Genomic DNA, 26,737 nt, shown 5'->3' with positions numbered 1-26,737 from the left:
TGGATGGATGTGACTATGGATGGATGTGCCTATGGATGGATGTGACTGTGGATGGATGTGTCTATGGATGAATGTGTCTATGGATGGATGTGTCTATAGATGGATGTGTCTATAGATGGATGTGTCTATGGATGGATGTGACTATGGATGGATGTGACTATGGATGGATGTGACTATGGATGGATGTGACTGTGGATGAATGTGTCTATGGATGAATGTGTCTATGGATGGATGTGACTATGGATGGATGTGACTGTGGATGGATGTGACTATGGATGGATGTGACTATGGATGGATGTGTCTATGGATGGATGTGACTATAGATGGATGTGACTATGGATGGATGTGACTGTGGATGGATGTGTCTATGGATGGATGTGACTATGGATGGATGTGACTATGGATGGATGTGATTATGGATGGATGTGACTATGGATGGATGTGTCTATGGATGGATGTGACTATGGATGGATGTGACTATGGATGGATGTGATTATGGATGGATGTGACTATGGATGAATGTGACTATGGATGGATGTGTCTATGGATGGATGTGACTATGGATGGATGTGTCTATGGATGGATGTGACTATGGATGGATGTGACTATGGATGCATGTGACTATGGATGGATGTGACTTTGGATGAATGTGTCTATGGATGGATGTGTCTATGGATGGATGTGACTGTGGATGGATGTGACTGTGGATGGATGTGACTATGGATGGATGTGACTTTGGTGAATGTGTCTATGGACGAATGTGTCTATGGACGAATGTGTCTGGATGGATGTGTCTATGGATGAATGTGTCTATGGATGAATGTGTCTATGGATGGATGTGTCTATGGATGGATGTGACTATTCACGGATGTGATTATGGATGGATGTGACTATGGATGGATGTGACTATGGATGGATGTGACTGCAGATGGATGTGACAGTGGATGGATGTGACTATGGATGGATTTGACTATGGATGGATGTGACTGCAGATGGATGAGTCTATGGATGGATGTGTCTATGGATGAATGTGTCTATGGATGAATGTGTCTATGGATGAATGTGACTATGGATGAATGTGACTATGGATGAATGTGTCTATGGATGAATGTGTCTATGGATGGATGTGCCTATGGATGGATGTGACTGTGGATGGATGTGTCTATGGATGAATGTGTCTATGGATGGATGTGTCTATAGATGGATGTGTCTATGGATGGATGTGACTATGGATGGATGTGACTATGGATGGATGTGACTGTGGATGGATGTGACTATGGATGGATGTGACTGTGGATGAATGTGTCTATGGATGAATGTGTCTATGGATGGATGTGACTGTGGATGGATGTGACTGTGGATGGATGTGACTATGGATGGATGTGACTTTAGATGAATGTGTCTATGGATGGATGTGTCTATGGATGAATGTGTCTATGGATGAATGTGTCTATGGATGGATGTGTCTATGGATGGATGTGACTATTGACGGATGTGATTATGGATGGATGTGACTATGGATGGATGTGACTATGGATGGATGTGATTATGGATGGATGTGACTATGGATGGATGTGACTATGGATGGATGTGACTGCAGATGGATGTGACAGTGGATGGATGTGACTATGGATGGATTTGACTATGGATGGATGTGACTGCAGATGGATGAGTCTATGGATGGATGTGTCTATGGATGAATGTGTCTATGGATGAATGTGTCTATGGATGAATGTGTCTATGGATGAATGTGACTATGGATGAATGTGACTATGGATGAATGTGTCTATGGATGCATGTGTCTATGGATGGATGTGCCTATGGATGGATGTGACTGTGGATGGATGTGTCTATGGATGAATGTGTCTATGGATGGATGTGTCTATAGATGGATGTGTCTATGGATGGATGTGACTATGGATGGATGTGACTATGGATGGATGTGACTGTGGATGGATGTGACTCTGGATGGATGTGACTATGGATGGATGTGACTTTGGATGAATGTGTCTATGGATGGATGTGTCTATGGATGAATGTGTCTATGGATGAATGTGTCTATGGATGGATGTGTCTATGGATGGATGTGACTATTGACGGATGTGATTATGGATGGATGTGACTATGGATGGATGTGACTATGGATGGATGTGATTATGGATGGATGTGACTATGGATGGATGTGACTATGGATGGATGTGACTGCAGATGGATGTGACAGTGGATGGATGTGACTATGGATGGATTTGACTATGGATGGATGTGACTGCAGATGGATGAGTCTATGGATGGATGTGTCTATGGATGAATGTGTCTATGGATGAATGTGTCTATGGATGAATGTGTCTATGGATGAATGTGTCTATGGATGAATGTGTCTATGGATGGATGTGTCTATGGATGGATGTTACTATGGATGGATGTGACTATGGATGGATGTGACTTTGGATGGATGTGACTATGGATGGATGTGACTATGGATGGATGTGACTATGGATGGATGTGACTTTGGATGGATGAGACTATGGATGGATGTGACTATGGATGGATGTGACTATGGATGGATGTGACTATGGATGGATGTGTCTATGGATGGATGTGATTATGGATGGATGTTACTATGGATGGATGTGACTATGGATGGATGTGACTATGGATGGATGTGACTATGGATGGATGTGCCTATGGATGGATGTGACTGTGGATGGATGTGTCTATGGATGAATGTGTCTATGGATGGATGTGTCTATAGATGGATGTGTCTATAGATGGATGTGTCTATGGATGGATGTGACTATGGATGAATGTGACTATGGATGGATGTGACTATGGATTTATGTGACTGTGGATGAATGTGTCTATGGATGAATGTGTCTATGGATGGATGTGACTATGGATGGATGTGACTGTGGATGGATGTGACAATGGATGGATGTGACTATGGATGGATGTGTCTATGGATGGATGTGACTATAGATGGATGTGACTATGGATGGATGTGACTGTGGATGGATGTGTCTATGGATGGATGTGACTATGGATGGATGTGACTATGGATGGATGTGATTTTGGATGGATGTGACTATGGATGGATGTGTCTATGGATGGATGTGACTATGGATGGATGTGACTATGGATGGATGTGATTATGGATGGATGTGACTATGGATGAATGTGACTATGGATGGATGTGTCTATGGATGGATGTGACTATGGATGGATGTGTCTATGGATGGATGTGACTATGGATGGATGTGACTATGGATGGATGTGTCTATGGATGGATGTGACTATGGATGGATGTGACTATGGATGGATGTGTCTATGGATGAATGTGTCTATGGATGAATGTGACTATGGATGGATGTGTCTATGGATGGATGTGTCTATGGATGGATGTGACTGCAGTTGATGTTAACCATTCTAGTTATGATACATTGATGACGTTTTTCTTTTCTTCAGAGTCCATAGAGCCAAAGGATAATAATCTGGTCCTTTATAAATACTTGTACTGTTTCCTATTCATTATCCCACTGATGATGATTATTCTCATCTACTGGAGATTCACATTTCAATCCACATCAGGTAAGATACCAATTACTCATATTGATCCATATATGAGACCGATGACCGGGCTGGACTAGTCACTAGAACAACCAGTCCACTGGAGACTTGGCCTCCATTACTCACAATGTTTGTCTCCCCAGGGGCCAAAACACAAGACAGGAAGAGGAGGAATAAGATGAGAATGCGGGTGAGGATATGGCTTCAGATTTGGCCATTCTGAGTAATAATGCTGCTGTTACTAATGATGGTCGTATCCATCACTCTAATAATAATAAAAACTCACAGAAGTCACAGAAAAATTTCAATCTTACTGATACACGGACAGATTAAAAATGAGTCCCATCCCCCCATAAATATTCAACTGACAGTAACCATCCTCCATTCTCCCCAATCACCTCTATTCCATCCGGGCCCTTCCAGACTATGCTATCACCCCGTGGACTTATTGTCCCCATCCCTCAAGATTCATCTATCCTCGCCAGCCAACTCTGCCCCTAAAGACACCTCTGTTCTCTGTTCACCTTCAGACCGTATCATTGTGGTTTAGTCCTGATGAAGAGGTTTGAAAACCTTGAAACGCGTTGACATAATAAACCGCATTAATGCTTCTCCTCCGTGTGTGATCGCATATTTGAACTATTGGGCAGCGCGGATTTTGAAACCACCGTATTCCACATTTACTGCAACATTCTTCCAGGTTCATGTTTCCTTTAGACACCTCTGTCCACTCCAGATGAATCTCTGCTCTTCTGACTCCTCTCTCCTTTATGGTCCCGTCTGGCTCCTCTAGTCTCATCTGTCCCCACCAGAACCCTTTTCTCCTCCAGATTCCACCGTCTCCAGCAGACTCCTCTTCCTCTGTTTTTCCCACTCATGTCCATCTTCATAAAAGCAGATTGTCACACAATGGCGGTAACTCGATGTCATATCATAGTGATGATTAGTAGGGAACGTAGGAGAAACCATCACATACTGTCTCTCCGCATCGATGGGAGCCTGTGATTGTCAGCGGAAGCCGCACTATCTGGATACAGAGATGGGCGAGAAAATTACTGTCATGGTTGTGTCGCCACGAAGATCGTCACGATTGCACAGCCTGACTTCTCGCAGCTGAGTTTTTGGTGTTTTGTGCTTTTCGGCAGTGAGGGAGTTAACTCTCTCTCTCTGTGCTAGACAAGGTCCAGCCTCGCCCAGCTGCAATCAATTCTGCAGTAGTGAGATTCCTTCATACCTGCTGGTCTGTTAGGGAAGTTGTCGGTGAAAGCATTTCATGCAGACTAACAGAGCGGATCGTGGTATTTGGAGTTTCAGAGCTAAGTGTATTTGGAGTGGTTTTTCCCTTCCTCGCTTTATCATTTATCTCCTTTCCCGTTGGTGTTCCCTCTGTTGTTGTTGTGTAGTTTTTGTATGCAAGGTGGTTTTGGTTTTTCCCTTGTACTGTCTCGTTCGTCTAAGTACTGTGTGTGGGCATATTATTACCTGTCCCCTTTTGTTGTGATCAGGGGTCCTTCTCAGGACTAGATTACTTAGGTGCAGGGATCCTCAGGAGGTAGGGGTTACGCTGGTGGCCTGGGCCTCTGTACCTTTAACAGTACCTCCAGGTAGAGGGATTAGTCAGGGCCCCAGCTTAGGATCAGCGTAGGCCCCCTACCTCCAGTACACAGAGACAGCGTGACATTTTCACCGACCACTTAGATTTTCTCCAGCTACCATGGATCCAGTAGCCGGTCTAGCTCGGCAGTTGCAGAGTTTGTCCATGGAGCTGGCGGACGTTAGGTCCAAGGTTTTGTATCCCCAGGAGCAAGCCGGACCAGAACCTAAAGTAGCTCTCCCTGACAGGTTCACTGGGGGGCGGGACAAGTTTTTTGTTTTCCGGGAGGCATGCAAGTTGTACTTTCGGCTGCGGCCTCGGTCATCGGGGAGTGAAGAACAAAGGGTGGGAATTGTCATCTCGCTCCTACAAGGGGACCCACAATCTTGGGCGTTCTCTCTCCCCCCGGGCTCCCCGGCTCTCCAGTCAGTGGATAGGTTTTTTGCTGCTCTGGGTCTTGTATATGATGACCCGGATCGGATCTCCCTTGCTGAATCTAAGTTACGTAGGATCCAGCAGGGAGATCGTCCGGCGGAGGAATTCTGTTCGGAGTTCCGTAGGTGGGCCACTGACACCCAGTGGAATGACCCGGCTTTTAGGAGCCAGTTTTGTCAAGGTTTATCCGACAAATTAAAGGATGTGTTGGCACAGTATGACTCTCCCGCGTCACTGGAAGCCGCTATGGCCCTTGCTATTCGCATTGACAGACGGCTTCGGGAGAGGTGCGGGATAACTCCACCCCCTGTGATGACTCCACCTCCTACAAGGTCCCCTCATATGGTGGTTCCCCTGGTCAGTCCAGAGGAGCCTATGCAATTAGGAGGGACATCATTTCGGGGGAGGGGACCGGTGGCACACCACAAGACTGGAAGGTGTTTCTTTTGCGGGAGAAAGGGACATTTTATTGGGGGGTGTCCATCCCGTCCTTTGCAGAGTAAAGAGTCGTCGGAAAACTTTTAATCCCAGGTTGTGTGGTGGACGGCAATCTGGGAGTAGGTATTTCGTCCCTAGGGTCATCTCAGTTTCTCGTACCGGCGGAGGTGGTGGTGGGTACGAGAACTGAGAAGATATCTGTTCTTTTAGATAGTGGGGCCGGGGCTAATCTGGTGGACGCTCGGTTTGCCCGGGTTCAAGGTATGCATTTGAGTGAGTTGGCTAAACCCATCCCCATATTCTCGATCGATGCCAGGCCCCTCGGTCAGGGAAGTTTTTTGCATGTTGTGCATAACGTAAAACTTCAAGTGGGGGCGATACATAAAGAACTGTTGTCTTGCTACGTGTTGGAGGGTCTTCCCACTCCTATAGTGTTGGGCCTTCCTTGATTAACTAAGCATAACCCGGTTATTAATTGGCAATCCAGAGAGATAAGCCAATGGAGTAGTTTCTGTAATAAAAACTGCATGAATACGGTCGTCGGTGCTGTCACTCCTAGGATCTTACCTCCATTTTTGGTGGACTTTGAGGATGTATTCTCGGAGAAAGGGTGTCAGGAACTACCTCCTCATCGCGAGTATGACTGTTCTGTAAAACTGCTCCCTGAGGCCAAGTTACCTAAATCTAGGTTGTATAACCTTTCTGGTCCTGAGAGGCAGGCCATGAAGGATTATATTTCTGAAAGTCTGGCTAAGGGGCATATTAGACCTTCATCTTCCCCGGTGGCCGCGGGGTTCTTCTTTGTGAAGAAGAAGGATGGAGGCCTACGCCCTTGCCTGGATTTCTGTGAACTTAATCGGATTACGGTCCGAGATCCGTACCCGCTCCCACTTATTCCCGATCTCTTTAATCAGATCGTGGGCGCCAAATGGTTCTCTAAGTTGGATCTCAGGGGGGCGTACAATCTGATTAGAATGAAGGAGGGGGATGAGTGGAAGACGGCGTTTAACACTCCGGAGGGGCATTATGAGAACCTTGTCATGCCATTCGGTCTGACTAATGCCCCGGCGGTGTTCCAACACTTTGTTAATGACATTTTTCGCCGCCTGGTTGGACAGTTTGTTGTCATATATCTGGATGATATCTTAATTTACTCGCCTGATCTGGTGTCTCATCAGGAGCACGTTAGGCAGGTGTTACAGATCTTGCGGGATAATAAACTGTATGCCAAATGGGAAAAGTGTGTGTTCGCCGTACAGGAACTCCAGTTTTTAGGTTTCCTGGTGTCAGCGTCTGGTTTTCGGATGGACCCAGGGAAAGTGCGGGCAGTTCTTGAGTGGGATCGGCCAGAGAATCTTAAGGCACTACAACGTTTCCTGGGGTTTGCTAATTATTACCGGAAGTTCATTCGTAATTTCTCGTCCATGGTTAAGCCTCTCACTGACATGACAAAAAAGGGGACGGATTTTTCTAGGTGGTCTGACAAGGCTTGTCAAGCTTTCTCCTCCTTGAAAAAATGTTTTGCCTCGGCACCCATACTCATTCAACCTGATGCGTCACAGCCATTCATTGTAGAGGTAGACGCACAAGGTTCGTCCCCTGGTAAGTGGCATCCGTGCGCCTTTTTCTCTAAAAAATTGTCGTCCGCCGAGAGGAATTACGATGTCGACAATAGGGAACTCTTGGCCATTAAGTTAGCTTTTGAGGAGTGGCGCCATTTTTTGGAGGGGGCAGTCCATCCGGTCACCATCATCACCGATCACAAGAACCTGCTTTATCTGGAGTCCGCAAAATGTCTGAATCCCAGACAAGCCAGGTGGTCGTTGTTTTTTACCAGGTTTAATTTTGTCATTACGTTTCGTCCTGGGTCAAAAAATGTAAAGGCGGATGCCTTATCTCGTAGTTTCCCTGGGGCCGGGAATACGGATGACCCGGTTCCTATCCTTCAAGAGGGGGTGGTGGTGTTGGCAGTATGCTCTGAGCTTGAGGAGGAGGTATTGGAGGCTCAGGGGGACGCCCCTGTTGGACCTCCGGGGAGACTGTTTGTTCCAGATCAGTTGCGACAAAAGGTGATCGAGGCACACCATAACTCAGTTTTTGCAGGACACCCGGGGAGTAAAGCAACTGTGGATCTCCTCTCGCGTCGGTTTTGGTGGCCTAACTTACATAAGGAGGTGGTAACTTTTGTTGCGTCCTGTGGGGTTTGTGCGCGCTCTAAGACCCCACATACCCGTCCGTCTGGGGCCCTCTTACCTTTGAAGATCCCGGAGCGTCCTTGGACTCATCTGTCTATGGACTTTATTACGGACCTCCCGCCGTCTTCGGGTAAAACTGTCATTCTCGTTGTAGTAGACAGGTTCAGCAAGATGGCACATTTTATCGCTCTTCCTGCTCTTCCTAATGCTAAAACTCTTGCGCAGGTGTTCATTGGGGAGATTGTGAGGCTTCACGGGGTAACCTCCGATGTGGTGTCGGATCGGGGGTCTCAGTTTGTGTCCAAGTTCTGGAAGGCATTTTGTACTCGGCGGGGGATGCATTTGTCGTTCTCATCGGCTTTTCATCCTCAGACCAATGGTCAGACGGAACGTATGTGTTAGAACCTTGCTCTTAAGTTTTTTCCTTTGCTGGTCACATGACCTTGTTGGCCTATTTAATCCTGCTCCGCCCTTCTGGCTTTGCTGGACTTCATTGTATAACTACTTTCTAGCTAGCCTGTGCTCTGTATCTAACTCTGTTAGTTTGCTTGGTCTACGGACCTCTATGTTCTATATATTTTGTTTGTTCGTCTGTCTGCTACTATTTCTGTTAGGAGGTGTCCCATTTTCCTCCCAGTCCTTAGTACTTGTAGGGATTCCTTCCCCACATCTATAGGTCTCCGTACAGACTAGCTTAGGACTTTAGCAGGTCTGATCGCAGGATCAGGTTCCCTGTTACATCGTAGGGATTCAGCTAAGTTCTATAGTAGGGTCAGATCTCCTCTCTTTCCTTAGCTCTGGTAGCAGAACATAACAGTAAGTCCAGCCTGCAAATTCTCTAAGGAAAGATTTTTCTGTTCCATCATGGTGTCGGTTCTGGATTTGGCTAAACGCCTGCAGGGACTCTCTCTGGAGGTGGCCGAGCTCCATCAGCACGTGAGTAACTGTCCTGGAGCACATTTCTTGGAGCCTAAGGTATGTTTGCCGGATTTATTTTTTGGTGAACACCGAGAATTTTTTTCATTTAAAAATGCTTGCTTATTGTATTTTCGTTTGAGACCCAAGTCCTCTGGGGATGAATCCCAGCGCATAGGGTTCATAATGTCACTTTTGCGCAAAGAGCCTCAGGAGTGGGCCTTTTCTTTGCAACCTAGTGATACATGCTTCAGATCAGTGGATAGTTTTTTTTCTGCTTTGGGACTATTATATGATGATCCTGACCGTGTCGCATCAGCTGAGACTGAGTTGAGACGTTTGAAACAGGGATCAGGTAATGTGGAAAAATATTGTACTCATTTCCGTCGTTGGTCTACTCAAATAGGGTGGAACGATTCTGCTCTGAAAAGTCTATTTCTTGCTGGGCTCAATGAAAGGGTTAAAGACCTGCTAATTGCTTATCCTACACCTGAAGATTTGCAACAGGCTATGCAATTAGCTATACGGGTGGATAGGAGACTGCGTGCAAGGGTTAATGAGAGCAAATCCTCTGCTATGTCAGTTTCTGGTTATGAGAATGTGTGTACTAACAGTGGTGAACCGATGGAGATTGGATCGGTGGCACCTCGCTCTCAAGAAAAAGACCGTAGATTTTCTGAAGGCTTGTGTTTCTATTGCGGAAAATCTGGTCATTTGATTAAAGGCTGTGAGCTTCGTATGAAGAAAGAAAAAAAAATGGTCAGTCATGCCCGTATTGCCTGTTTAAATTCCAAGGGTGTATTTTTAGCTGCTTCCACGATTGCTCAGGAAAAATTAATGAAATTTCGGGTGTTTGTTGATTGTGGGTCTACTCTGAATGTAATTGATGGGGGATTCTTGGAAAGACTCAATTTAAAACCCGAACCTTTATCATCCCCCATTGCTGTGGTTTCTGTGGATGGTTCCCCTTTGAAGAATATTACTCTCAAGGTCTGTGAATTTCCCCTCACTATTAATGGTATTCATCAAGAGAATTTGGATTTGGTGGTATTGGATAATTTGCCTTCTCCAGTAATATTGGGGTTACCCTGGTTAAAATTTCACAATCCTGTACTGGATTGGTCTACCAGTGAAATTAAATCCTGGAGCCATAAATGTTATGACAAGTGTTGTAACGGGCGTATTGCAGCTTTGGATAGGGGAGAATTGCCTGTTCCTATTCAGGATTTTTGGAGAGTTTTTTCTGAGGAGGAATCGCAGGTTTTGCCTCCTCATAGAGACTATGATTGTTCTATTGAATTTGTCCCTGGAGCGACTCTTCCTAAAAGTCGTTTATTTAACCTTACTATTCCTGAGAGGAAGGCTTTGGAGGAATACATACAGACAAGTTTGGCCGCCGGTCACATTAGGCCCTCTAAGTCTCCTGTGGCGGTTGGATTTTTTTTTGTAAAAAAAAAGGACGGCGGTTTACGTCCTTGTCTGGATTTTCGTGAGATTAACAAAATTACTGTACGCAATCCTTACCCACTGCCATTGATTCCTGATCTGTTTAACCAGTTAATGGGGGCCAAGTGATTCTCTAAAATTGACCTTAAGGGGGCATACAATCTGTTGCGCATGAAGGAGGGTGATGAATGGAAGACTGCTTTTAACACTCCTGTGGGTCATTTTGAGAATCTGGTTATGCCTTTTGGTCTTACTAATGCTCCAGCATTTTTTCAGAATCTGATTAATGACATCCTTAGACCTTTGATCGGTAAAAATGTGGTTGTGTATTTGGATGACATTTTGATTTATTCGCCGGATCTGGAGTCTCATTGGTGGAGCGTACGTGAGGTATTACAGTTATTAATGGACAATTCGCTTTTTGCTAAGCTGGAGAAATGTGAGTTCGCTGTACAGAGAATTAGTTTTTTGGGCTACATTATCTCCAGCGAAGGTTTTGAGATGGACCCGGTTAAGGTTCAGGCTGTGCAGGAATGGCCTAGGCCTATTGGTTTGAAATCGATACAGAGGTTTTTAGGTTTCGCCAATTATTACAGAAAATTCATAAAAAATTTTTCTAGTATTGTCAAACCTCTGACCGATCTCACCAGGAAAGGTGCTGATGCGGTTCAGTGGTCTTCTGAGGCCATTGAAGCTTTTGTGTATCTCAAGGAGAGGTTCACCTCTGCTCCCATCCTTATGCAGCCTGATGTTACTAGGCCGTTTTTGGTTGAGGTTGATGCTTCCTCTGTGGGGGTTGGCGCAGTATTGTCTCAGGATAACGGGGATGGATTACATCCCTGTGCCTTTTTTTCAAAAAATTTTTCGGAGACTGAACTGAATTACGATATTGGTAATCGGGAATTATTGGCTATTAAACTCGCATTTGAACACTGGCGCCACTTCTTGGAAGGTGCGGAATTTCCCGTTCAGGTTCTTACGGATCATAAAAATCTGATATATCTTGATGCTGCCAAGCGCCTGAATGCCCGTCAGGCTAGGTGGGCACTGTTTTTCTCGCGGTTTAATTTCTCCGTTACTTACATCCCTGGTACTAAGAATATTAAGGCGGATGCCTTGTCTCGCAGTTTTTCTCCCATAGTCGGTGCTGAGAAAGAGGAGAACATTTTACAAGAAGGTGTTGTGATAGCTGCTTTGGACTCCGTTTTGGAAGATGAGATTCTTAAAGCACAGGAGAATGCCCCATCTAACACTCCTCATGGGAGGTTGTTTGTGCCTGGGACCTTTAGGAGAGATTTGTTTGTTGAGTGTCACGAATCTCGGTTGGCAGGTCATCCCGGAATCTCTGAGACCAAGAGACTGGTGGGTCGCAGTTTTTGGTGGCCTGGATGGCAGAAGGAAGTCATTAAGTGGGTGCGTCAATGTACTATATGTGCTAGATCTAAGTCCTCACATACTCCTGCTGCGGGATTGCTTTGTCCTTTGGAGGTTCCCAGTGCTCCTTGGACACATTTGGCTATGGACTTTATAACTGACCTTCCCCCCTCTGAGGGTTTTACTATCATCTGGGTGGTCGTGGACCGTTTTAGCAAGATGTGTCACTTGGTTCCCTTCGTCAAACTGCCCTGCGCTAAAACTCTCGCTAAGGCCTTTGTCAAGGAAATTGTCAGACTTCATGGCGTTCCTACTGACATTGTTTCTGATAGGGGTCCTCAGTTCGTGGCTCGTTTTTGGCGTGCCTTTTGTGACAGGTTGGGAGTTCATTTGTCGTTCTCGTCCGGATATCATCCTGAATCTAATGGCCAGACAGAAAGGAAAAACCAGGATGTTGAGCAGTTCTTGCGTTGTTTTGTGGCAGACAATCAAGAGGGGTGGTCTGAGTTTCTGCCACTTGCTGAATTTGCTCTGAACAATCATACATCTTCTTCTGCTGGTTGTTCGCCTTTTTTTTGTTGTTCTGGGAGACATCCGTCGTTTGGGTCGTTCTCCAAGTTGGGATCTGCCGTGCCTGAGGAGGAGAATTTTTCCGGTGATTTGGAGAGAGTTTGGACGGATGTGCGTGGTAATCTTCAGGAGGCCAACAGAAAATCTAAAGACTACTTTGATAGGAAACGACAGGAGGTTTTGTTCGCTGTTGGTGACATGGTTTGGTTGTCCTCTAGGAATCTGCGGTTGAGGATTCCTTCTAAGAAATTGGGTCCCAAGTTTGTAGGGCCCTTTAAGGTGCTTCAGGTTGTCAACCAATCTGCTGTTAGGTTGGAGGTTCCTACCTCCTGGAGAATTAATCCGGTATTTCATGTCTCTCTGTTAAAAAAAGCTGTTGTGTCGGATGGTGACGCCTCTGCCTCTGTTCCTCCGGTGGTGGAGGACGGGGAATATGAAATTTCTCGCATCCTTAACTCTAGACGGTATAGAGGTAGTTTGCAGTATCTTGTGGCCTGGAAAGGTTTCGGACCCGAGGATAACTCTTGGGTGAGGTCAGATGATGTTTCCGCGTCCAGACTTATCAGAGCGTTTCACAGGAGATTTCCTGATAAGCCTGGTCCTAGGGGATCCGGAGGATCCTCTTAGAAGGGGGGGTACTGTTAGAACCTTGCTCTTAGGTTTTTTCCTTTGCTGGTCACATGACCTTGTTGGCCTATTTAATCCTGCTCCGCCCTTCTGGCTTTGCTGGACTTCATTGTATAACTACTTTCTAGCTAGCCTGTGCTCTGTATCTAACTCTGTTAGTTTGCTTGGTCTACGGACCTCTATGTTCTATATATTTTGTTTGTTCGTCTGTCTGCTACTATTTCTGTTAGGAGGTGTCCCATTTTCCTCCCAGTCCTTAGTACTTGTAGGGATTCCTTCCCCACATCTATAGGTCTCCGTACAGACTAGCTTAGGACTTTAGCAGGTCTGATCGCAGGATCAGGTTCCCTGTTACATCGTAGGGATTCAGCTGAGTTCTATCGTAGGGTCAGATCTCCTCTCTTTCCTTAGCTCTGGTAGCAGAACATAACAGTATGAACCAGAGCTTGGAGACATATCTCCGGTGTTTTGTGTCAGAGAACCAGGAGGACTGGACTTCTTTCTTACCTCTGGCGGAGTTTGCTCTTAATAATAGGCGGAGCGAGTCCACTGGTAAGTCCCCGTTTTTTGGGGCATATGGTTTTCACCCCCAGTTTTGTACTTTCAGTAGAGGGGGCTCTTCGGGGGTTCCTGAGGAGGAACGATTTTCGTCATCACTCGCTTCTGTATGGAGAGGGGTACTGAATAATCTGAGTACTATGGGGAACCGTTACAAACGTATGGCTGACAGGAGGAGAGTGTCTGGTCCGGACCTAAGTGTGAACGATCTGGTATGGTTGTCTACTAAGAATATAAAACTTAAGGTTCCTTCCTGGACACTGGGTCCCAGGTTTATCGGGCCGTACAGGATCAGTTCTATAATTAATCCGGTGGCATTCCGTCTTGATCTCCCCCCTACGTTTAAAATTCATAACGTGTTCCACAGATCGTTGCTTAAGAGGTATGTGGCGCCGGTGATACCGTCACCTTTACCTCCGCCTCCAGTGGTGGTCAATGGTAACTTGGAGTTCCAGGTATCGAAGGTCATTGATTCACGCTTTAATCATCGGTCCCTTCAGTACCTGGTTCATTGGAAAGGGTATGGTCCTGAGGAGAGGATGTGGGTTCCTGCGTCAGATATTAATGCAGACCGGTTAATTCAGGCCTTCCATACAACTCACCCGGATAAACCTGACCCTGAGGGTCCGGAGGCCCCTCGTAGAAGGGGGGGTACTGTCATGGTTGTGTCTCCACGAAGATCGTCACGATTGCACAGCCTGACTTCTCGCAGCTGAGTTTTTGGTGCTTTGTGCTTTTCGGCAGTGAGGGAGTTAACTCTCTCTCTCTCTCTGTGCTAGATGAGGTCCAGCCTCCCCCAGCTGCAATCAATGCTGCTGTAGTGGGACTCCTTCAAATGCCTGCCGGTCTGTTAGGGAAGTTGTCGGTGAAAGCATTTCATGCAGACTAACAGAGCGGATCGTGGTATTTGGAGTTTCAGAGCTAAGTGTATTTGGAGTGGTTTTCCCTTCCTCGCTTTATCATTTATCTCCTTTCCCGTTGGTGTTCCCTCTGTTGTTGTTGTGTAGTTTTTGTATGCAAGGTGGTTTTGGTTTTACCCTTGTACTGTCTCGTTCGTCTAAGTACTGAGTGTTGGCATATTATTACTTGTCCCCTTTTGTTGTGATCGGGGTCCTTCTCAGGACTAGATTACTGAGGTGCAGGGATCCTCAGGAGGTAGGGGTTACGCTGGCGGCCTGGGCCTCTGTACCTTTAACAGTACCTCCAGGTAGAGGGATTAGTCAGGGCCCCAGCTTAGGGTCAGCTTAGGCCCCCTACCTCCAGTATACAGAGACAGCGTGACAATTACCACCAGACTGGACGCTTGTGATAAATCCCAGGATTCCTTCAGATGTGATGAATCTGCACTGGACATTGGCTCTAATATGCAGCATTTATTGTATGCTATACTTGGTAGTGACCTGACCCCATTATACGAGGTCATTTATGGGTGTCACCTGCAATCCCTTCCCTCAGTCTGTTGTGCGCAGGATGAATCATATATGAGCACTGCAATGTTTAAGAACCCACAATAAGAACCCACAATGGGCTGGAAACGCGTCGGCTGTGAGTTTCTTTTTTAACATTTCTTTTTTTTTTACAATGTGCTTTTATGAAGATGGAATAAAGACTTATTATACCCTGCGTGGAGCTGGATCTATCGATGCCGCTGTCTACGAGCTCTGCTCCGACCCCTCAATATCCCCCTTTCCCAGACTCCTTTGTCTCCTCCTGACTCCTCTGTCCTCTCTGTCCTCCCCTGACGTTCTTGCCCCCGCAGACTCCTCTGTTTTCCAGACTCCTCTATTCTCCTCCAAACACAAACTCTTTGGGTGTCAAAAGCCTAACTTTGACCAAATTCTTCATGTTGAACTGGACACAGTTGTGGCTTTTTTATTATTTCTTCTCTCCATTGAGCAGATATTAGCAAAGTATTGGCACCTAATAAGTTATCAGATAGCTACTGATACAGAAGGCAGAAGTGTGTGCCCCCAGTGAAAACTATCCGATAACACCCTCTGGCCTTAACTAAAGTGAACTCCTTAGGTGCCAAATAGTTTGATTGCTCAGAAAGGCAAAATTAAAAACAAAAACATTTTATTCCGCTCTGCAGCCGCCATTACATCCTGCGTCCAACTCAACATGGAAAATTTGGTGACAGGTTCTCTGCATGATCTCTGCCTATAGTTTGTGTGACAACCCCTATTTTGATGTTTCATTCCTCATGGACCTTGTTCACATCATCACTATAATAAAACAAACAAGGACTTCTCTGATCCTTCAAAACCCTCTGTCCCCTTTGTCTTGTTCAGACTTCTCTGTCCCTTCCAGAATTCTCTGTCCCTTCTGAACTCTCTGTCCCTTCTGAACTCTCTGTCCCTTCTGAACTCTCTGTCCCTTCAGAACCCTCTGTCCCTTCAGAATTCTCTGTCCCTTCAGAATTCTCTGTCCCTTCAGAACCCTCTGTCCCTTCAGAACCCTCTGTCCCTTCAGAACGCTCTGTCCCTTCCAGACTTCTCTATCCCTTCCAGACTCCTCTGTCCCTTCCAGACTTCTCTATCCCTTCCAGACTCCTCTGTCCCTTCCAGACTCCTCTGTCCCTTCCAGACACCTCTGTCCCTTCCAGAATTCTCTGTCCCTTCAGAACTCTCTGTCCCTTCAGAACCCTCTGTCCCTTCAGAACCCTCTGTCCCTTCAGAACCCTCTGTCCCTTCAGAACGCTCTGTCCCTTCCAGACTTCTCTATCCCTTCCAGACTCCTCTGTCCCTTCCAGACTCCTCTGTCCCTTCCAGAATTCTCTGTCCCTTCAGAATTCTGTCCCTTCAGAACGCACTTTCCCTTCTGAACTCTCTGTCCCTTCAGAACCCTCTGTCCCTTCAGAACTCTCTGTCCCTTCAGAACCCTCTGTCCCTTCAGAACCCTCTGTCCCTTCAGAACCCTCTGTCCCTTCAGAACGCTCTGTCCCTTCAGAACTCTCTGTCCCTTCAGAACGCTCTGTCCCTTCAGAATTCTGTCCCTTCAGAACCCTCTGTCCCTTCAGAACCCTCTGTCCCTTCAGAATTCTGTCCCTTCAGAACCCTCTGTCCCTTCAGAACGCTCTGTCCCTTCCAGACTTCTCTATCCCTTCCAGACTCCTCTGTCCCTTCCAGACTCCTCTGTCCCTTCCAGAATTCTCTGTCCCTTCAGAATTCTGTCCCTTCAGAACGCACTTTCCCTTCTGAACTCTCTGTCCCTTCAGAACCCTCTGTCCCTTCAGAACCCTCTGTCCCTTCAGAATTCTCTGTCCCTTCAGAACCCTCTGTCCCTTCAGAACCCTCTGTCCCTTCAGAATTCTCTGTCCCTTCAGAACGCTCTGTCCCTTCAGAACTCTCTGTCCCTTCAGAACGCTCTGTCCCTTCAGAATTCTGTCCCTTCAGAACCCTCTGTCCCTTCAGAACCCTCTGTCCCTTCAGAATTCTGTCCCTTCAGAACCCTCTGTCCCTTCAGAACGCTCTGTCCCTTCCAGACTTCTCTATCCCTTCCAGACTCCTCTGTCCCTTCCAGACTCCTCTGTCCCTTCCAGAATTCTCTGTCCCTTCAGAATTCTGTCCCTTCAGAACGCACTTTCCCTTCTGAACTCTCTGTCCCTTCAGAACCCTCTGTCCCTTCAGAACCCTCTGTCCCTTCAGAATTCTCTGTCCCTTCAGAACCCTCTGTCCCTTCAGAACCCTCTGTCCCTTCAGAATTCTCTGTCCCTTCAGAACGCTCTGTCCCTTCAGAACTCTCTGTCCCTTCAGAACGCTCTGTCCCTTCAGAATTCTGTCCCTTCAGAACCCTCTGTCCCTTCAGAACCCTCTGTCCCTTCAGAATTCTGTCCCTTCAGAACCCTCTGTCCCTTCAGAACTCTCTGTCCCTTCAGAACTCTCTGTCCCTTCAGAATTCTGTCCCTTCAGAACCCTCTGTCCCTTCAGAACCCTCTGTCCCTTCAGAATTCTCTGTCCCTTCAGAACCCTCTGTCCCTTCAGAATTCTCTGTCCCTTCAGAACTCTCTGTCCCTTCTGAACCCTCTGTCCCTTCAGAACCCTCTGTCCCTTCAGAATTCTCTGTCCCTTCAGAACCCTCTGTCCCTTCAGAATTCTCTGTCCCTTCAGAACTCTCTGTCCCTTCAGAATTCTCTGTCCCTTCAGAATTCTCTGTCCCTTCAGAACCCTCTGTCCCTTCTGAACTCTCTGTCCCTTCAGAACGCTCTGTCCCTTAAGAACTCTCTGTCCCTTCAGAATTCTCTGTCCCTTCAGAATTCTCTGTCCCTTCAGAACGCTCTGTCCCTTCAGAACGCTCTGTCCCTTAAGAACTCTCTGTCCCTTCAGAATTCTCTGTCCCTTCAGAACTCTCTGTCCCTTCAGAATTCTCTGTCCCTTCAGAATTCTCTGTCCCTTCAGAACCCTCTGTCCCTTCAGAACCCTCTGTCCCTTCAGAACCCTCTGTCCCTTCAGAATTCTCTGTCCCTTCAGAATTCTCTGTCCCTTCAGAACCCTCTGTCCCTTCAGAACTCTCTGTCCCTTCTGAACTCTCTGTCCCTTCTGAACTCTCTGTCCCTTCAGAACGCTCTGTCCCTTCAGAATTCTCTGTCCCTTCAGAATTCTCTGTCCCTTCAGAACTCTCTGTCCCTTCAGAATTCTCTGTCCCTTCAGAATTCTCTGTCCCTTCAGAACTCTCTGTCCCTTCAGAACCCTCTGTCCCTTCAGAACCCTCTGTCCCTTCAGAACCCTCTGTCCCTTCAGAATTCTCTGTCCCTTCAGAACCCTCTGTCCCTTCAGAATTCTCTGTCCCTTCAGAACTCTCTGTCCCTTCAGAACCCTCTGTCCCTTCAGAACTCTCTGTCCCTTCAGAACCCTCTGTCCCTTCAGAACTCTCTGTCCCTTCAGAATTCTCTGTCCCTTCAGAACCCTCTGTCCCTTCAGAATTCTCTGTCCCTTCAGAACTCTCTGTCCCTTCTGAACCCTCTGTCCCTTCTGAACCCTCTGTCCCTTCAGAATTCTCTGTCCCTTCAGAACCCTCTGTCCCTTCAGAATTCTCTGTCCCTTCAGAACTCTCTGTCCCTTCAGAACCCTCTGTCCCTTCAGAATTCTCTGTCCCTTCAGAATTCTCTGTCCCTTCAGAACCCTCTGTCCCTTCTGAACTCTCTGTCCCTTCAGAACGCTCTGTCCCTTAAGAACTCTCTGTCCCTTCAGAATTCTCTGTCCCTTCAGAATTCTCTGTCCCTTCTGAACGCTCTGTCCCTTCAGAACGCTCTGTCCCTTAAGAACTCTCTGTCCCTTCAGAATTCTCTGTCCCTTCAGAACTCTCTGTCCCTTCAGAATTCTCTGTCCCTTCAGAATTCTCTGTCCCTTCAGAACTCTCTGTCCCTTCAGAATTCTCTGTCCCTTCAGAATTCTCTGTCCCTTCAGAATTCTCTGTCCCTTCAGAACCCTCTGTCCCTTCAGAACCCTCTGTCCCTTCAGAACCCTCTGTCCCTTCAGAATTCTCTGTCCCTTCAGAACGCTCTGTCCCTTCAGAACCCTCTGTCCCTTCAGAACCCTCTGTCCCTTCAGAACCCTCTGTCCCTTCAGAACGCTCTGTCCCTTCCAGACTTCTCTATCCCTTCCAGACTCCTCTGTCCCTTCCAGACTTCTCTATCCCTTCCAGACTCCTCTGTCCCTTCCAGACTCCTCTGTCCCTTCCAGACTCCTCTGTCCCTTCCAGAATTCTCTGTCCCTTCAGAACTCTCTGTCCCTTCAGAACTCTCTGTCCCTTCAGAACCCTCTGTCCCTTCAGAACCCTCTGTCCCTTCAGAACGCTCTGTCCCTTCCAGACTTCTCTATCCCTTCCAGACTCCTCTGTCCCTTCCAGACTTCTCTGTCCCTTCCAGAATTCTCTGTCCCTTCAGAATTCTCTGTCCCTTCAGAACTCTCTGTCCCTTCAGAACCCTCTGTCCCTTCAGAACTCTCTGTCCCTTCAGAACTCTCTGTCCCTTCAGAACTCTCTGTCCCTTCAGAATTCTGTCCCTTCAGAACGCACTTTCCCTTCTGAACTCTCTGTCCCTTCAGAATTCTGTCCCTTCAGAACGCACTTTCCCTTCTGAACCCTCTGTCCCTTCAGAACTCTCTGTCCCTTCAGAACTCTCTGTCCCTTCAGAATTCTGTCCCTTCAGAACGCACTTTCCCTTCTGAACTCTCTGTCCCTTCAGAATTCTGTCCCTTCAGAACGCACTTTCCCTTCTGAACTCTCTGTCCCTTCAGAATTCTCTGTCCCTTCAGAACCCTCTGTCCCTTCAGAACCCTCTGTCCCTTCAGAATTCTCTGTCCCTTCAGAATTCTCTGTCCCTTCAGAACCCTCTGTCCCTTCAGAACCCTCTGTCCCTTCAGAATTCTCTGTCCCTTCAGAACGCTCTGTCCCTTCAGAACCCTCTGTCCCTTCAGAACTCTCTGTCCCTTCAGAACTCTCTGTCCCTTCAGAATTCTGTCCCTTCAGAACGCACTTTCCCTTCTGAACCCTCTGTCCCTTCAGAACGCTCTGTCCCTTCAGAACGCTCTGTCCCTTCAGAACCCTCTGTCCCTTCAGAACCCTCTGTCCCTTCAGAATTCTCTGTCCCTTCAGAATTCTCTGTCCCTTCAGAATTCTCTGTCCCTTCAGAACTCTCTGTCCCTTCAGAACGCTCTGTCCCTTCAGAATTCTCTGTCCCTTCAGAACTCTCTGTCCCTTCAGAACCCTCTGTCCCTTCAGAATTCTCTGTCCCTTCAGAATTCTCTGTCCCTTCAGAACCCTCTGTCCCTTCAGAATTCTCTGTCCCTTCAGAATTCTCTGTCCCTTCAGAATTCTCTGTCCCTTCAGAACCCTCTGTCCCTTCAGAACGCTCTGTCCCTTCAGAATTCTCTGTCCCTTCAGAACTCTCTGTCCCTTCAGAACCCTCTGTCCCTTCAGAATTCTCTGTCCCTTCAGAATTCTCTGTCCCTTCAGAATTCTCTGTCCCTTCAGAACCCTCTGTCCCTTCAGAATTCTCTGTCCCTTCAGAACCCTCTGTCCCTTCAGAACCCTCTGTCCCTTCAGAATTCTCTGTCCCTTCAGAATTCTCTGTCCCTTCAGAACCCTCTGTCCCTTCAGAACTCTCTGTCCCTTCTGAACTCTCTGTCCCTTCTGAACTCTCTGTCCCTTCAGAACGCTCTGTCCCTTCAGAATTCTCTGTCCCTTCAGAATTCTCTGTCCCTTCAGAACTCTCTGTCCCTTCAGAATTCTCTGTCCCTTCAGAATTCTCTGTCCCTTCAGAACTCTCTGTCCCTTCAGAACCCTCTGTCCCTTCAGAACCCTCTGTCCCTTCAGAACCCTCTGTCCCTTCAGAATTCTCTGTCCCTTCAGAACCCTCTGTCCCTTCAGAATTCTCTGTCCCTTCAGAACTCTCTGTCCCTTCAGAACCCTCTGTCCCTTCAGAACTCTCTGTCCCTTCAGAACCCTCTGTCCCTTCAGAACTCTCTGTCCCTTCAGAATTCTCTGTCCCTTCAGAACCCTCTGTCCCTTCAGAATTCTCTGTCCCTTCAGAACTCTCTGTCCCTTCTGAACCCTCTGTCCCTTCAGAACCCTCTGTCCCTTCAGAATTCTCTGTCCCTTCAGAACCCTCTGTCCCTTCAGAATTCTCTGTCCCTTCAGAACTCTCTGTCCCTTCAGAACCCTCTGTCCCTTCAGAATTCTCTGTCCCTTCAGAATTCTCTGTCCCTTCAGAACCCTCTGTCCCTTCTGAACTCTCTGTCCCTTCAGAACGCTCTGTCCCTTAAGAACTCTCTGTCCCTTCAGAATTCTCTGTCCCTTCAGAATTCTCTGTCCCTTCTGAACGCTCTGTCCCTTCAGAACGCTCTGTCCCTTAAGAACTCTCTGTCCCTTCAGAATTCTCTGTCCCTTCAGAACTCTCTGTCCCTTCAGAATTCTCTGTCCCTTCAGAATTCTCTGTCCCTTCAGAACTCTCTGTCCCTTCAGAATTCTCTGTCCCTTCAGAATTCTCTGTCCCTTCAGAACCCTCTGTCCCTTCAGAACCCTCTGTCCCTTCAGAACCCTCTGTCCCTTCAGAATTCTCTGTCCCTTCAGAATTCTCTGTCCCTTCAGAACGCTCTGTCCCTTCAGAATTCTCTGTCCCTTCAGAACCCTCTGTCCCTTCAGAACGCTCTGTCCCTTCCAGACTTCTCTATCCCTTCCAGACTCCTCTGTCCCTTCCAGACTTCTCTATCCCTTCCAGACTCCTCTGTCCCTTCCAGACTCCTCTGTCCCTTCCAGACTCCTCTGTCCCTTCCAGAATTCTCTGTCCCTTCAGAACTCTCTGTCCCTTCAGAACTCTCTGTCCCTTCAGAACCCTCTGTCCCTTCAGAACCCTCTGTCCCTTCAGAACGCTCTGTCCCTTCCAGACTTCTCTATCCCTTCCAGACTCCTCTGTCCCTTCCAGACTTCTCTGTCCCTTCCAGAATTCTCTGTCCCTTCAGAATTCTCTGTCCCTTCAGAACTCTCTGTCCCTTCAGAACCCTCTGTCCCTTCAGAACTCTCTGTCCCTTCAGAACTCTCTGTCCCTTCAGAACTCTCTGTCCCTTCAGAATTCTGTCCCTTCAGAACGCACTTTCCCTTCTGAACTCTCTGTCCCTTCAGAATTCTGTCCCTTCAGAACGCACTTTCCCTTCTGAACCCTCTGTCCCTTCAGAACTCTCTGTCCCTTCAGAACTCTCTGTCCCTTCAGAATTCTGTCCCTTCAGAACGCACTTTCCCTTCTGAACTCTCTGTCCCTTCAGAATTCTCTGTCCCTTCAGAACCCTCTGTCCCTTCAGAACCCTCTGTCCCTTCAGAATTCTCTGTCCCTTCAGAATTCTCTGTCCCTTCAGAACCCTCTGTCCCTTCAGAACCCTCTGTCCCTTCAGAATTCTCTGTCCCTTCAGAACGCTCTGTCCCTTCAGAACCCTCTGTCCCTTCAGAACTCTCTGTCCCTTCAGAACTCTCTGTCCCTTCAGAATTCTGTCCCTTCAGAACGCACTTTCCCTTCTGAACCCTCTGTCCCTTCAGAACGCTCTGTCCCTTCAGAACGCTCTGTCCCTTCAGAACCCTCTGTCCCTTCAGAACCCTCTGTCCCTTCAGAATTCTCTGTCCCTTCAGAATTCTCTGTCCCTTCAGAATTCTCTGTCCCTTCAGAACCCTCTGTCCCTTCAGAATTCTCTGTCCCTTCAGAATTCTCTGTCCCTTCAGAACCCTCTGTCCCTTCAGAATTCTCTGTCCCTTCAGAATTCTCTGTCCCTTCAGAATTCTCTGTCCCTTCAGAACCCTCTGTCCCTTCAGAACGCTCTGTCCCTTCAGAATTCTCTGTCCCTTCAGAACTCTCTGTCCCTTCAGAACCCTCTGTCCCTTCAGAATTCTCTGTCCCTTCAGAATTCTCTGTCCCTTCAGAATTCTCTGTCCCTTCAGAACCCTCTGTCCCTTCAGAATTCTCTGTCCCTTCAGAACGCTCTGTCCCTTAAGAACTCTCTGTCCCTTCAGAATTCTCTGTCCCTTCAGAATTCTCTGTCCCTTCAGAACGCTCTGTCCCTTCAGAACGCTCTGTACCTTAAGAACTCTCTGTCCCTTCAGAATTCTCTGTCCCTTCAGAATTCTCTGTCCCTTCAGAACTCTCTGTCCCTTCAGAACTCTCTGTCCCTTCAGAATTCTCTGTCCCTTCAGAACTCTCTGTCCCTTCAGAACTCTCTGTCCCTTCAGAATTCTCTGTCCCTTCAGAACTCTCTGTCCCTTCAGAATTCTCTGTCCCTTCTGAACTCTCTGTCCCTTCTGAACTCTCTGTCCCTTCAGAATTCTCTGTCCCTTCAGAATTCTCTGTCCCTTCAGAACTCTCTGTCCCTTCAGAATTCTCTGTCCCTTCAGAACTCTCTGTCCCTTCAGAACCCTCTGTCCCTTCAGAATTCTCTGTCCCTTCAGAACGCTCTGTCCCTTCAGAACTCTCTGTCCCTTCAGAATTCTCTGTCCCTTCAGAACTCTCTGTCCCTTCAGAACCCTCTGTCCCTTCAGAATTCTCTGTCCCTTCAGAACTCTCTGTCCCTTCAGAACTCTCTGTCCCTTCAGAATTCTCTGTCCCTTCTGAACTCTCTGTCCCTTCAGAACCCTCTGTCCCTTCAGAACGCTCTGTCCCTTCAGAACCCTCTGTCCCTTCAGAATTCTCTGTCCCTTCAGAATTCTCTGTCCCTTCAGAACGCTCTGTCCCTTCAGAACGCTCTGTCCCTTCAGAATTCTCTGTCCCTTCAGAACGCTCTGTCCCTTCAGAACGCTCTGTCCCTTCAGAACTCTCTGTCCCTTCAGAACTCTCTGTCCCTTCAGAATTCTCTGTCCCTTCTGAACTCTCTGTCCCTTCTGAACCCTCTGTCCCTTCAGAACCCTTTGTCCCTTCAGAATTCTCTGTCCCTTGAGAATTCTGTCCCTTCAGAACGCACTTTCCCTTCTGAACTCTCTGTCCCTTCTGAACTCTCTGTCCCTTCAGAACTCTCTGTCCCTTCAGAATTCTCTGTCCCTTCAGAACGCTCTGTCCCTTCAGAATGCTCTGTCCCTTCAGAACTCTCTGTCCCTTCAGAACCCTCTGTCCCTTCAGAACTCTCTGTCCCTTCAGAATTCTTTGTCTCTTCCAGAATTCTCTGTCCCTTCAGAATTCTCTGTCCCTTCAGAACTCTCTGTCCCTTCAGAACTCTCTGTCCCTTCAGAACGCTCTGTCCCTTCAGAACCCTCTGTCCCTTCAGAACCCTCTGTCCCTTCAGAATTCTGTCCCTTCAGAACTCTCTGTCCCTTCAGAACTCTGTCCCTTCAGAATTCTCTGTCCCTTCAGAACGCTCTGTCCCTTCAGAACCCTCTGTCCCTTCAGAACGCTCTGTCCCTTCCTGACTTCTCTGCCATTTTAAGACTTCTCTGTCCCTTCCAGACTTCTCCGTTCCTTCAGAACTCTCTGTTCCCTCTGTCTTGGTCAGACTTTATGTTCCTCTAGACCCTTTTATGCTCCTCTTAGACCCCTCTATCATATCCAGATGGCTCTCGGAAAATGATGATATAATACTGGTGTCCTGTGCCGACCCCCCTGAAACAACTGAGATGAAGCATGAAGGCCAAGCATGAGCTCCTCCTCTCCACCCATTGGCTCCATATGCCCTAATAATAAGCCAGGGGCTTTTGCTCATGAATTCATTTCATCTCTTTAGTCATTTATATTTCTTCTTTCAGAAAAAGGACAATGATGAAGAGCTGCTTTACACCACCATATTCCCTCAGCCGAGGGGAGCACAGGTGATGGAACAGATGAAGACCAGGAACAGGAGAGAAGAAGAAGTTGAATACGCTTCTGTGAAGATAGCTGCGTCTAGCCTGTCCCTCTCGTACATGCAGGAGACAAGCAGCATGGACAATGTGTTATATGCCACCCTGGAAACAGAGGAGAGCTGAGGAGAGGCGGACACGACCGTCATAGACGGCATACAACTTCCTGTTCTGGAGATATGATGGGACTTGTCCATCCAGATCATGGAGGAAGAATGAAAGCTTAGAAGCAAAGTCAAAATAAGTCTGTTCTGATATATGGGCTTTTATTCAGCTACACGAACATTAATTTTCCTAAGCGATTTATGCAAATTCTTGATTGGCCGTGGATGACAACTGTGACGGGAGCTCGTTACCCCATCCGCAGATGTCCACTCTTCTTCTGCAGGCCCCTGACATGGAAAGGCTTTTCTTACACTTGGATATATAAAATATGACTATCGCACAGTGTCTCCAAGATGAGCTTAACTTTTATTCTCACAAGCAGGTTTTATAGAGAATCACACAGGCTATTTTTAGCACCCATTGTTCTCACCAGATAATACCCACAGTAGGCTCCCAGACAGCAGTTATGCAACAACCCATTAATCAGCACATTGTCTGTTTGCCACTGCTAAGTGAGCACAGGAAGGTGGGGGCCAGGAGTGCTTCGGTCACATCACAAAATGTCCAACCATATGTGATCCACAAAATTCACCCCACTTTATACCATTATGTCCCATTAGCTGCATAGGCGCTACGACAACCCCCATGTGGCAAAATCTTGGAGTACGGGGTTGATCCGTCACAACAACCATTGCCGATATGAGAGATAGGTAGTGGTGCAGGGCTTAGGGTGAGCAGTCATGGGTCTACCATCTCTGACTGGAGAGTTAGAGCTTGTGGGGCAAAGTTTATCACCATGGACAACCTCATGGACCCTAATGGAGGGGCTCGTCCCTTGACTTTGGCAAACCATGCCCAATGTACAGTTCCCAATGTAAGTTGCGGCATTTTCTTAGTGATGTCTAGAGCCCACATGATTAGACTTCTAGAGAAGATCACTGATAGTTGGATCGTCCATTGTTGTCAGATGGCCAATGACCATCTGCGGTCCATGAACGTGGTGATGAGGAGATTTATCCAGGACATTTCTATAATTACATTATTTCATGTACACTTCACCTTCTGTTTCCCGCTGCCAACAAACTTAATTTGGATAAGAGGATGCATGGCACGCCATCTGTACAGGAGCACAGTAAGGTTCCACCCCAATTATATAGACATGAAGGACCTGGAACTCCTTTAATGCAAACTTTGTGTGTTATTATGCAGTCGATCCAAAAACAAATCAGTTGATGTTTCAGTCTATAATCAGACCTTTATCCGAAACTAAAAACTGAAAAAAGCAAAAATTATATATAAGAAAGGAGAGGGCTAGTATCCATGGCCCCTTCCCTGGCTATTAATATCAGCCCGCAGCTGTCTAGTTTAGTCTTTGCTGGTTAGATTTTATAGGGGGACCCCACATTAATTTTTTTCTGGGGTCCCCCTGTAATCTAGCCAGTAAAGGCTAAACAAACAGCTGAAAGCGGAAATTAATAGCCAGGGAACATTTTTGGCTAATGGCCCCTTCTACGGCTACTAATATCAGCCCTCAGTGGTCAGCTTTCCCTCTGCTGGTTATAAAAATGAGGCGGGAGCCCAAGCCATTTTTTTTTTAAATTTTAGGCTCTGG

The 26,737-nt window shown here is 47.2% G+C and overlaps 1 protein-coding gene across 1 annotated transcript in view; it reads left to right on the top strand.

The window, feature by feature from the left end:
* Window positions 1-25,189, top strand: part of LOC141253128 (uncharacterized) — a 61,662-nt gene extending 36,473 nt beyond the window's left edge. The window contains exons 2-4 of the mRNA XM_073670882.1: window positions 3,463-3,585; window positions 3,708-3,754; window positions 24,928-25,189. Coding sequence (XP_073526983.1) covers window positions 3,463-3,585; window positions 3,708-3,754; window positions 24,928-25,146 — 389 coding nt within the window. The 3' untranslated portion in view covers window positions 25,147-25,189. The remainder of the gene's footprint in view (window positions 1-3,462; window positions 3,586-3,707; window positions 3,755-24,927) is intronic.
* Window positions 25,190-26,737: the final 1,548 nt, after the last annotated feature.

This window comes from Phyllobates terribilis, unplaced genomic scaffold, assembly GCF_046119375.1.
Source record: "Phyllobates terribilis strain yellow unplaced genomic scaffold, ASM4611937v1 Scaffold_2__4_contigs__length_985480577, whole genome shotgun sequence".
NCBI lineage: Eukaryota > Metazoa > Chordata > Amphibia > Anura > Dendrobatidae > Phyllobates > Phyllobates terribilis.
This window is presented reverse-complemented; position numbering and strand designations above follow the sequence as displayed.